We start from the raw sequence: 13,039 nt of genomic DNA, 5'->3' as shown, positions 1-13,039 counted from the left end.
CAGGTTTGCCTTGCGAAGAGCTCCACCTTTACAGCTTATGGCGTCTTGGTTTTTAGTCCTTCCCTTTGTTAGAATTCAGTGTGCTTTAACGTCTTGTCAGCTACTGTCTTTCAGTTAGAGCACGTAGACTTGAGAGATGTGCACCCTGATGATGCTGTATCACTGTTGAAAAATGTCTTACAGCTTCTCAGCTGCAGGAGTTTCCAGTGTTCAGGTGTTCCCCTACAAGACAAGATGAAGTTTATCTAGTTAAATATATATTTATGATTTGATACAAGAAATATGTTTTTTTTTAATATTACAAGCCTGTAATATTATTGCTGATTGAATGTAGTTTTAATTTCATTTTAAATAGCTTGCACTTCCATTAATGTCCGTCTGTTCAACTAATTAAAATATTTACATTTTTTCTTATTGCTAGGCTTTATCGATCTCTTGGAGATTATGATGTTCTTCGTGGTATTTTCAGTGGTAAGATTGGGACTAAGGAAATTACACGGAAAGCATTACTGGCAGAAGCAAGGAGTGATTACGCAGAAGCAGCTAAACATTATGATGAGGTAAAATGAAAACAAGATTTTTTTTGTTTCATAAATCTTTCTTATAGCTTAAAACTAACAAGCCAAAATAAAACATTTTGAAAAGAAGCGTGTCCTTTAAGATGTCTTCTGTTTTGTTTGATTGATGGTTCAGTCTGTAAAGACGTGAACAGATGCCATGAGCAGTCAAAACAGAGCAGTAAGCATGCTACTTTTAACAGTTTGTTAGAAAAGCTTCACATGCACCGTTACCTAAGTGGACAAGGAGAACACCATGGCCACACTACCCCCAAGAGAGCAAACTGCATATATACATGGCAAATTCCAGTTACAGTGGGTACAAATGAAGAATAATCTTTTTAGCCTTCTTTTAAAGACGTGGCTCTTTAAAAATGCAAGTTTACTGAAGATGGCTGTCTGAAATTAATTTATGTGTAAATACTGACTAGCTTGAATTTTCGGCTTTTAATGGTTCTGTCACGTTCTGGTAAATATATAGATATTTTTATGAGACAATTAATTGTTCTTAAGTCACTGGTGACTTAGTCAGAATCTGACATTGGTTTAAATTCTGAGAGCATTCCTCTCCCTTTAAATTCATTGCCTAGGCACTCTCTAAAGAAGACTGGGAAGATGGAGAGCCAACAGAAGCAGAGAAGGATTTCTGGGAACTTGCATCTCTGGAATGCTATGACCACCTCACAGAATGGAAATCATTGGAGTATTGTGCTACCATTAACATCGACAGCAGTAAACCTCCAGACCTAAGCAAAACATGGAATGATCCGTTTTATCAGGTTTTTACAAATCACCTTGATACTGCATTGTTTTTATGTCTGCAGGGGTGTCCTGCACCTGATTGTGATTATGGTTAACATTCAGCTGCATGATTTTAGATACTTTTATTATGGAAATTAGCAGACAGCCTGATATATTAATAATTGAAGCAGTTATCTCTGGTATTTTTAGGATGTTTAGTTTTGACCTGGGGTCTATGGCCGACTGAACAGCACCAGATTTAACTGCTACTACTTGCAGTATTTGTGTAACTTTTATCACTTTTATTTGTTGCACGTTTTAAGAGTTACCAAATCACTGTTTTTGAAACTAACGGAATTTGCTGACAACTTCTTGAGCAGACAGGGCTGTCTGTGATATGTTCACAAATTGTAATTTGTCTATAGGGAATTCATTTTAAGGAAATGGTTGAAAATATTCTTATATATATTTGATCTGCCACAGATAACAAAAAGATCATCTAATATTCAATTCCTAGAAATAAAGACTACATTTCCACTTTGTAGGAGACATACCTGCCCTATATAATACGCAGTAAGTTGAAGTTGCTGCTTAACGGGGAAAACGACCAGACTTTGCTGACTTTCATTGATGAGGCAATGAAGACAGAACAGAAGAAAGCGGTTATAGAAATGTATTATAGCCAAGAGCTCAGTCTCCTTTACATCCTGCAAGATGATTATGACAGAGCCAAATACTACATTAGCAATGGCATGCAGATCTTCATGCAGGTAATGATCACTGCTATATCTAATGTGATTTTTCTGTATAAATTCATGGAATAATAAAACTGTTGTTGTTACTGCTGCTAGATTATACTCTTGAGATAAACACTTGCCCGAATACAATGAAATCTAGGTGCTTTCCAATCATGTGACAAAGCTGCCATTGAGGTCGCTGCCTGCAATGATGAGAACTGAGCCAGCCAGTGGAGTTCATCTTTCTCTGTTGTAATTCGTTTTACTCTGCTCAGTTTCATCCATTAGAAATTTTTCAGAGTAATTGCGCAGAGAAATAGCAGTTTTACATCATTCATCCTTCAGAAGCCTACTGTTCCCAGGACAAATTGCAAAATAAAGTATTAAATTAAGAGGTTATAACTTCCATCTGTTTTAGGGACTATAGCCAGAATGTGCCTCTATACTTGTTCAAGGCAGAGTTGATGTCAGATTACAGGTCTGTTAAGTAACTCATAAAAGGCTTGGTTGTAGAGCGTAATCTGTCAGCACTAGGTGAATGTTTTTTGTGTAACACGAAGTAGACCATGTTGTATCTTTCATCCCCTCCCTTTCCTTTCAGAGCTATTCCAGTATTGATACTTTGCTATATCAAAGTCGAATGACCAAACTGCAGTCTGTACAAGCTTTGACGGAAATACAGGATTTCATCAATTTTATGACCAAAAGAAGTAAAAAAAATCTTAAGTTTATTTTGTTTTCATTATATTAAATAGTGCTGGTTTTCTGAACTTTTAATTTCTGTTTCCATACCTAAAGGACTGAACTCCTGTTTGAAGGGGCATGGGTCTGGAATTACTTCTTACTGTATTCTTGACAGTAAGAACTATTGTGGTTGTTCATGGTAGACTTGAACATAATTCTGTGTTCTCTTGCAAAGCTTTATTAGCTTAACTGTTGTAATAAAAGTATCTCTTTAAAAGAGTAAAAAAAAAAAAAAAAAAAAAGAACTAAGGTTTATTTTCTGGTAACAAATAGTAATTCTGGTAACAAATAGTAATTAGCAGAGATAAAAGACAGATCAGATATGTCACTTACAGCTGCTATGGTTGGCATGAAATACAAATTTGTGCGTATAAATCTAATTATATATTAAATTTAGTTAACAGTTCTACTATATTGCAACATACTCCTGTATGGAAAGGTGCCTACCACTGGTGATTTCCAGTGGCAGTTGACACTGATGTCCACATTGGATCTGTTGTGCTTCAGCAATAACCAAAAGTATGATCACAAAATAATGTGTTTAATGTAAATCCAGATATGCAACTGGGTTGTTTTATTGCAGTTTTGGGATTTGAATGTTAGATTTTGTTTTGTTTTAGGCCTTTTTCATGCTGTTTGGTTCTAGATGCTTTTAAAGTATTCCTAAACTGATTTCTAGGTAACTTAGCTTCACGGGCTTCCCTTAAGAGACTTCTCAGAACTTGGACAAGCAGATATCCAGATGCTAAAATGGATCCCATGAACATCTGGGATGATATCATTACAAATCGGTAAAGTGGGATTCTTTAGTTAGCTCTAATTGTGTGTGCCTACTGAGTTCTGGGAGATGCTTTTTCTAATACTACTTGTTTACATGGGAGGAGGGGGGAGTGTCTCTGATCCAGTATATGACTTTTCTTTTAAACTATTGTAACAACTTTATCAGTATCACAGTTTGCTTTTTGTGGGACTTTCATGTTTTGATAGAGAAACATAATTATTATTTCAGGCATTTTTTTTTGCGTCAGTAACTACACATACTGCGCAAGAATGCTGGTGAGAAGTCAAGCTGGCCCGCTTCAGCAGCCCTCAAACACACCCATATGTAGTGGAGTAGATTAACTGTATTTTGCTCAGTAAAACACCACCCTAAAGGCTTGTTGTTATTAATAAAAATGCTTACCTACTTTGTGGTCAGTGTCAAAGTTAGGGAGTGGATGAAATCCCAGCCCTGTCACTCTTCATACTTTGGATGTTTATAGGAAAGTTAATGACCACTGTTGTAATCAAAGACTTCTGCTCTGCAGCCGATGCTAGAAAGAACAAAGGTTCTCTGGAGACTGTTTTGGATTAGCTCCGAAGAAGCTGGAATGCTTTTTCAAATTTGAAAGCTTTCTGTCCTCCCAGTGCTATTTATCTTCATCCCAATACAGTCTTCCAGCACAAATCTAGATATTTTTCCCCTCAAAAGGAGAAAAAAAATTATTTAGCAGCTTAACTGAAAACCACTGTGCACTGTAATTTATTTTATGATCTCTGTCAGGTAAGCATCGATACAGATAGAGCTTATTGCAGTTATACACTAGGCAGAATAAATATATGGTGTGGTATACTCCTTTACTAAGTTTCAAAATGTTTATTTGTCAGTGTCTTACAAAGGTTTTCTAAATGCATATTGAACTATTTCTCATCTTAAATTAGTTACAAAATATGCCTTTATTCGCTGCCAAGCCCCACTCCAGACTCCAGTGTTTTCCTCTGCATTGAAGAACAGTCTACATACTGAGAGATGCTATTAAATTAGATAGGATTAATTGCAGAATAAAAATGATTTAGCGTTGTTTCATGGCAATTCCCTTTTCAGAAGCTGAGCGTGGCCACTGGTCTTTTCTGCAATGCAGATTTTACAGTCCCTTTTTACATGTCTCAGTGTCATATATACTGAATTGCAGGTTTGTCTAAAATACAGCCTCGCATGTGTCTGTCACATTGGAAGGGAATCATAGAATAGAATCATTAAAAAAGGAAAGTAGGAAAAGACCTCCAAGATCATCTGTTCCAACCATCCCCCTACTACCAATGTCAACCACTAAACAATGTCCCTAAGCACTACGTCCAACCTTTCCTTAAACACTGTCAGGGACAGTGATGCCACCTCCCTGGGCAACCCCTTTCAATGCCAGACTGCTCTTTCTGAGAAGAAATGTCTCCTCATTTCCAAACTAAACCTCCCCTGGTGCAACTTGGGGACATTCCCTCTGGTTCTATCACTAGTAACCCATGAAGTTATGGCTTAGTGAACCTGGAGGCTCTAGTTCATACTTAAAAGAACAAAACAACAACAACAAAAAAACCCTCTGTTATGGACATTTTCTAATACTTAACCTTTTTAATTCAAGGTTCTGGAATGTTCTTAGGGTCAACCTATACCTGGTTGTTACTTTTAGGTTCTTTGGGGAATATCTTTAGCCCTTGCTAAGGGTGATTGCTATAACTTGCCATATGTTTACTGTCAGAAAGTTCAACACTCTTGAATATATGTTCCCTTGCCTGTATGCCAGAGTGATTTGTACTCCTGTTGTCATTGTGCAGGTGTTTCTTTCTTGACAAATTACAAGAGAAACTTCTCAGTGATCAGGCAAATGATAGTATGGAAGTGGACGAGGAATGTGGCCTTGGTGACCCAATGGAAGTAGATCAACAGGGTGAAGACATTCCTTCAATGATTAGAAGCTGCAAATTTAACATGAAAATGAAGATGATAGAAAGCGCCAGGAAACAGGTGACCATACTGTCTGATACCTTCTGATTTTGTGAGAAAATGTATAGAACCTACAGCTGAAAAAGCTTCATAGGTCTAGTTGGGTGCCTTTTTGCAAGGGCAGAACTTGTCTGTACTTTATCCTGCTGTCTTAGACGCTATCAATGCTCAAGAAATTCAGCTCTGTAGAGAAAGAAAACAATAGATAAATGTTGATTAAAAACTTGATAATAATTGGTCATTACTGGAGATGTGCCTAAAGGCCCCTTTGATCAACAGATGGTTTCTGACACTCTTAAGGGAGGAAGTATTTGAAATGCTTCAGTCATTAAGGGACAAGATGCTTGTAGCCAAACGATATGCGCTCTCATTTACAGTCTTTCTATACAAGAATGCAAACCAAATTCAGATTGAATCGGTGTCATTTGTTTCAATCAGCAATGATGAAACATTTTGTTTTTTTTCAACATTGTTTTCATTAATGCTGTGATTAGATATTAACCTTTATATAAAAAGCTAAAGCTAAGTGACTTAGAAGTTTTGCTTTGGTTCTGACTATTACAATGACTGAAATGTGGCCTTTGGTCACGTTTTTGGTCATAATGCATAAGTGATTTGTCTAATAGTATTATAAACCAAGTTACATTGTCCATACGTGTTTGCATTGCAGAACAGTTAATGTCTATTGAATCATGCAGATAAAATTATTTTAATTTCCTTGGTTTGTCAAACCTCTGTTCTTTTTTCCTTCTCAAACTTCTCAAGTTTCAAAGCACAAGTCTGATTTTGAGTATGAGACCAGAGAAGCAGTGGGCCTCTCTTTGTTTTATGATAGCTTTATGCTACCTAAATCCTCCCATCCCTTAATCTGGTCACAAAAAGATTTTATTTCCTCTTCAGACACATTATCTGAAAACTCTGTCTTAATCTGAATACAGAACAGCTTCTCAGTTGCTAGGAAGCTTCTGAAAGACCTGCGCAGAGAGGCCAAAACGAGGGAAGACTGGCTGGTGAGGTGGAACTGCTCATATTGCCGCTTCACACACAGCTTCAGCCGGAACCAGAGTTGTCCTGAACGAGTGCTCTCGGTGCTAAAAACCACCTCCCTGCTTGGTAACAGCCTTCTCCTTGCTTCGCTGTGTTTATTATACAAGGACCCTTTTTTTTTTTTTGTCAATTACAAACTTTCTTTTTGAATTCCAACAGAAGATACCAAATCTGACTACCTCAGCAGGAACATAATGGCCTTCCGAAACCAGAATCTTCTTCTGGGTACTACTTACTGTGTTATGGCCAATGCTCTTAGTCAGGATCCAGGATGCCTTGAGCAAATAGAGGAGGAGAAAGCTGTAAAAATATCGGTACTGTCGGGAGAAAGTCTGGAGAGTCCTGAAAAGGTAAAATGGGGGGACACTTTTAGGTATTTCAGTATTATATACGCTACTTTAATAGATAGGGAAGGATATGAATAGATATAGGTACATGAAACCCTGCTATTAGCACTGATGTCTGCAGGAACACCAGCTGTGGAGGGGAAAAGACATCAGTTTTAAGTAGTTCGCATGCTCTTTTTAGCAAAAATTCTAAATATAGCTGTTATGCAGCTGTTACAGATATGTCTCCTTATGAAAAAAGAGCATTTTAATTATTTTCTGGTAAATTCTAGTAATGTGAAATTTTGTAGTTTAAAAAAAAAAGCAGAGATTAGTTTAATTTGTTTTATATTTTTCTGTTGAAAACTCTGAAATAATTGCTAGAAATAGCATCCTATTTTTTTTCTTTATACTTCTCAGAACACCCAATACGGTTAAAGTATCTGCTTAATGCTTACAACCAAGCTTCAGCTTCAAAAAGACTTGTTGAATGCTTCTTGCTAATGTCTTTTTCCCTTTTATGATTAAATTTCAGGTATTGGCAGGTCTCAACAAGAGAGCTTTTCAGTATTTCTGCAGTGCTGTGAGGAAGTCTGAAGAGGAAGTGCAGTCCCACTCCATGGAACATGTAGATATGATGGGAGTTATTGATGCATATATGACTTTGGTTGGTTTCTGTGACCATCATCTGCGTAAGGAAGAAGAAGGCTTGCTTGGTTAGTATTTCTTGTAAGCATGTAAGATGGATTTATCTGTGATGTAGGAACTTTTGTGATACCCAGGAGATCTCCCAGAGCAACACAGCTTGGATTTAAATGGAACAGTTTGTTCTGCAGTTCAACAGTCTTTTTTTTTTTCTATAGTCTTTTTTTTTCTCCCCACTATTACTGCTAGCTTTGGTACTAGTGAATCACTCGTAGTCTCCATCTCAATTGTGAGATACATATCGTATCCAGCAGATGCTTCCCTTGTTCCTTCCCAGACGGCAACAGTGCTGTATTTGAAACAGGCAAGTTACCAGTGGTGATGCAGCTTCCTGATAAAGCTAATCCTTATAGTCCCCAAGTACATGTGTTGCTGATGTGTGCAGCCCAAACAGATGGGAAGGAGAACAAAGTAAAAATACAAAATACATTGGAAAAAAATACAGAATGTTCTAGATGATCAAAGAAACGAATCAAGTGATGGTGTTTGTGATAACTTTTGTTTAATGTCTCTTGGCAGAAATTAACACTGCAGATCTGCAGCTATTCCCAGCTATTGTGGTAGAGAAAATGATAAAAGCTTTAAAACTGAACTCCAGAGAAGCCAGGCTGAGATTCCCTAGACTGCTGCAATTAGTTGAAAGATATCCAGCAGAGACACTGGGTCTAGTGACACGAGAGGTTAGTTGCTTCCATTTTCCTGGCAGCCAATGTTGTTATAAATCGAATTTAAAAGGTGGAAAGTGGAGGTTAGATTGATAGAGAGTTTAGACCAGTGAGTTTTGCTTCAAGTGAATCAGATAAATTTTATCCCATCATTGTTCTTTGTTTTTCTCTGTCTTGTTGAGTCTAATTAATATGCACAGAAACTTTTCTTTAAAATTGAACTTCTTTTTATTCTGATTCCAAATATTAGTTTGAGAGCTGCTGGAGAAAAATAACATTATTTCCCCTTCTGAACCATCTAAGTGGGCTGGTAAAGGTGGGTAGGATTAAGAGAGTTGTTTCTGTAGGCTGAATCTCCTGTGTGCACGAAACCAGCAGCCTTTTCACATTAATTTTCAGCTTTTCCCACCTCTCTGTCCTGCTACGTTTTGGAGGTTCACTGAAGCTTCGTCTCCTTAATATTTACTTCTTCCCTCCCATTGCCTGTTTCTGTATTGCTGTCAGGATGTTATGTGCCACACTGCTTTCCCTTCTGTCATGGCACAGATACTCTGAGTGCTCCTCTTTGACTCATGCCCGTTCCTGTCTTGGCCTGCCCATATTTTCAAGCCCTTTTCATTGTGCTGGTGCTCAGAGGGTGCCAAGCCCTGTCAGAGGAAGAACTCAAAGGCATGAGAGAGACTGACATATGGCTTAGTTATCTTGAAAAACTGAAAACATAGCAAAACGGCTGAGGTGGACAAGGTGTGGCCACAGTGAAACTGATGGTTGAAACAGAACCTGACAGCTGGTCCAGCTAACAAACCTCACCCAAAAGAGAAGTTCAACAGGAGTTTCTTTGTCCTTGCCTCTCTATGCCAGTGAGATTAATACTGATAGTACATTAAACTTAAACTCCATTAGAAAGGTAGGAAGGGATGAGGCGGGGGAAAAAGGAGTCATTCAGCCACTTGCTATCACAAGAAAATAAACTGTAGTGTATTTCAAAATTTCACCTTTCAAAAGTAATGCAGTTTTTAGAGGGAGGGGAGCATGAATTGTATTGGGGGTGGCGGGGTGCTCAATTGAAATAATATCTGTCAGCAAGCCCAAATCTATTTAAAGGAAGAACAAAACTTTGGCTGGAGTTCCAGCGTTCTCCTTCCTCGCTTGTTTTATTCAAATCAAGACTTCAACTCAATGGTGTTGGAGATACCCCATCAAATTTTTGATCTGTTTTTATCTATGCAATCAAAATTTATTACATTGCATCTAGATAGAAAAGCCACAAGCTTGACTACAAGGCTTTATCTTGATCAACAAACGGCAAATCTTTGCAACAGAAAAACTATTTAGTAGCAATAATAACAAATCTCTGCTTCAGTGGGGGATGATATGTGTAAGGTGGCTGTCATTCTGTTATAATGTGTTTCAGTCTGTCAAATTGGGACACAGAGCGGTTTTGTTTGTGTTTACTATTTCGTATTTTCGGTATTTACTGTTTGGTATTTTTAAGGAAGACCAAAATCCAAAGCACTGTCTTCTTTTGCAGCTTTCTTCCGTTCCCTGTTGGCAGTTCATTGGTTGGATTAGCCAGATGATGGCACTACTTGACAAGGATGAAGCAATAGCCGTGCAACATACTGTTGAAGAGATTGCAAATACCTATCCCCAGGCAATCATCTACCCTTTCATGATCAGTAGTGAAAGTTTCTGTTTCAAAGATACTGCAACCGGTTGTAAGAACAAGGAGTTTGTAGAAAGGTGAATTTGCAATTGGAGTAGCTCTTCTGTGTATTTTTTTATTCTGAAGTGGATGCATTTATTTATTTATTTATAAGAAACAGTTTTCTTTGAGGGGCATGAGAAGAATTATGGGGTACTCCCATGCACACTGAGCTTTGATTTAAAGGCTCGGGGAAAATCAGTATGTAAGCTCTCTCAGTATTAGACATACCCAGGTAACAGCCTGAATGCTTTCAGCAGATTTAGAATCATAGAGTCACAGAATCATTAAGGTTGGAAAAGACCACCAAGATCATCTGGTCCAACTGTCCCCCTACCACTAATGTCACCCACTAAATCATGTCCCTAAGCACCATGTCCAACCTTTCCTGGAACACCCCCAGGTGACTTCACCACCTCCCTGGGCAACTCGTTCCAATGCCTGACTGCTCTTTCTGAAAATAAACATCTCATTTTCAACCTGACACAACTCCCCTGGCACAACTTGAGGCCATTGAGGCCATTCCCTCTATGAGTTCCCAGGTGTGGTGTTGGTTTGTTGTTGTTGTTTGTTTTGTTTTGTTTTTTCTGTTTTTTCCTTTTTCTCCAAGAAAAACAAAAAGAAGCAACCCCTCCATACAGGTAACTCTTTTAGTCAAAAGTTTCATCTTCCTCTTTCTCCGTTGAGGCTGAAGGGAAATGAGGTACATGATTAGACTCTTGCTGTAGAAGACTTCAGAGTAGTGACAGACAGTACCCATGAGAGGTGAAGTTTTCTCAGATACTTAGTCTTTGTAGCACCATGAGAGAGCAAGGATCTTTGAACAGAATAAATGGCCCTATCAGATTTCAGAGATGGTCAGTGAAATGGATGAACATTTTGTTTGGGCAGGGGGGTGAACAACAGCTCTTTATTGTACTCTCATCTGCTGATGTAGCATGAGCCTTCTTTCTTCTACAAGCCCTACCTTGCCTATTTTGCCACGCAGTGAAACCTGAGTTAATCTTCAGGCAAAAGTTAACTTTTATCACACAGTGCTGTGGAATCACTACAGTAATTTTAGGTGTCAAACTTCTCATACGTTTGCTGAAAATCTTAGCTTCAAACAAGAAGTTAAAGACTAGTGCTGCACAAACTTTTATCACCCTTGAATAACTGTCATGACAGGATGTGTAGTCTTGTTAATGCCAGTTTCTCTTCTAAGTATGCTTTCCACTACCCTGCCAAGCTGCTATTTTCATAGTGTGACAGTTAATCACTAAAAAATCAGGAGCTGTGCAGTGAGGATGGCCAATTTACTAACACCTCTGCAGCCCGAGAGACTTCCGAGTCCTCCTAACAGTTTGCTCCTCCCCCACCCCCAATAGTTTTATCAGATTCTTGGATATAGCAGATGATCTGTATCATTGCTTATCTGCAGGCTAGGTGTTGATGTTAGTTCCTGTTGAATGGTGATGCCTTTTTTCCTTTTAAAGGATCAAGAGTAAGTTGGACAGAGGAGGAGTAGTTCAAGATTTTGTTTGCTCCCTGGAACAGCTCTCTAATCCTGTAATGCTTTTCAAGGTAAAGCATATTATTTTTTTCCCTCCTTCCCCTTCCTTCCCCACGCTGTTTAGGAAAGAAGGTGCTGGGCGGAGCCAGCTGCAGTGCAGCTGATACCACAGTCGCAGGAAGCGGTTCAACCCAGAACTGACTGGTGATGGTGTTCAGGGTCCTCTCTGCAGCTTTAATTCACCTTGGTCTCCATTCCTTGTGCCAGCTGACTGTTTTGCAGTTACCTTTCTCAGCTCTCTCCTTTCAAGGCCTCTGCACTGGTAAACCCTCCTTAGTTGTTCCAAAGTCACTACTGAATTAGAATTTGTGACCATCTACAGACTTTAGAAATTTCCTGTCTTCTGGTGTTCTTGTGCCTTTTCCCAGCTCTCTGCTAGATTTCTCTGTCTGGATTGTGAACCTACTGCTGAAATGACGCTCTTGTTTTGTTTGATACCACCCCTGGCCCCATAGGGGCTTTCTTAGTTCGCACCCGACAGACACTATGGTAGTAAACATAATTATGTTAGTAAAGTAGAAACCTTTTATCATAAGGTTGAGTGAGAGTGTTTCCACAGCCTTTTGATCACTCTTTTGGCTTTCAAAAGACGTGTTTATTAGCTAATTGTAAATACAGAAAACTGAATGCGAGCAAATTACCAAAGATTTGGGGTCAGCAAGCTATTTTTGTCAGTACTCATCTGTTTCCTTGTGTTTGCAGGACTGGGGTGAGGATGTCAGAAACGAACTGTTAAAAACTGAGAGGAATAAAAATAAACTTAAGGAAATGTATGAAGAAATGTACAAGAATTTGGGAGATTTGGAGGCTCCTGGCCTTGGATTGATGAGAAAGCGGTTTATTCGGGTACGTGTGATCGCTACGTAGTGTTGGCATTGCGAGCTTTTGTACGAGGCACTAGAAAGCCAGAAGAGAGGGACCAGATCACAGCTTTCACAGGTGCTGCAGCACTTGGTTAAGCAAGAGATCAAGTTTAGGAGTTCAGGATATTCTGGCATTTTGTTTTAGAAGCTATGGGACTATTATAGTTTAGCTTCTGCTTCTGGACTGACCCCCGGGGCTATGTGGTCCCACTCAGGCAGCTGCTGCCTTCCCTGCCCTGCCCACCCCATGTTCTCAGGGCCTGGGCCTCTCTGCCCATTTGTGAACCTGAACAGAAATCTGACCTTGTTTTTTCCCTGCTGCCAAGGACACATGAGCAATTTAGGGTGCTGTGCTGTATTATGACACTCAAAGTTGCTACAGATACTAAGTTTTTAGGATAAGTTAGTAGAAGAGTTACAGTTATGAGGAATTACAGAAATAGTTCTACAAAACTAACTGAGAAGTTAGTATAGTGAGAGTCAGTGCAGAAAATGAAGTGAGGGGACACACAATTCACTCATAAATTTCACATGTAAACTGTTTTGCGTGCTCACTATTGCAATTCGAGAGCAGGATCTTGATTTGTTGATAGTTTTGTGGAACCATCAGCTCTGAATACTCAAGAGCTGTCAAGA

The 13,039-nt window shown here is 38.8% G+C and overlaps 1 protein-coding gene across 1 annotated transcript in view; it reads left to right on the top strand.

The window, feature by feature from the left end:
• Nucleotides 1-13,039, top strand: part of PRKDC (protein kinase, DNA-activated, catalytic subunit) — a 77,197-nt gene that overhangs the window by 53,378 nt on the left and 10,780 nt on the right. Inside the window, exons 64-76 of the mRNA XM_035319389.1 lie at nt 422-560; nt 1,148-1,336; nt 1,844-2,068; nt 2,637-2,745; nt 3,459-3,570; nt 5,372-5,561; nt 6,479-6,653; nt 6,747-6,937; nt 7,449-7,629; nt 8,138-8,298; nt 9,815-10,026; nt 11,464-11,551; nt 12,243-12,386. Coding sequence (XP_035175280.1) covers nt 422-560; nt 1,148-1,336; nt 1,844-2,068; nt 2,637-2,745; nt 3,459-3,570; nt 5,372-5,561; nt 6,479-6,653; nt 6,747-6,937; nt 7,449-7,629; nt 8,138-8,298; nt 9,815-10,026; nt 11,464-11,551; nt 12,243-12,386 — 2,116 coding nt within the window. The remainder of the gene's footprint in view (nt 1-421; nt 561-1,147; nt 1,337-1,843; nt 2,069-2,636; nt 2,746-3,458; nt 3,571-5,371; nt 5,562-6,478; nt 6,654-6,746; nt 6,938-7,448; nt 7,630-8,137; nt 8,299-9,814; nt 10,027-11,463; nt 11,552-12,242; nt 12,387-13,039) is intronic.

Source organism: Oxyura jamaicensis, chromosome 2 (assembly GCF_011077185.1).
Source record: "Oxyura jamaicensis isolate SHBP4307 breed ruddy duck chromosome 2, BPBGC_Ojam_1.0, whole genome shotgun sequence".
NCBI lineage: Eukaryota > Metazoa > Chordata > Aves > Anseriformes > Anatidae > Oxyura > Oxyura jamaicensis.
Note: the sequence above shows the minus strand (reverse complement) of the source record. Positions and strands in the feature narration are given on the sequence as shown.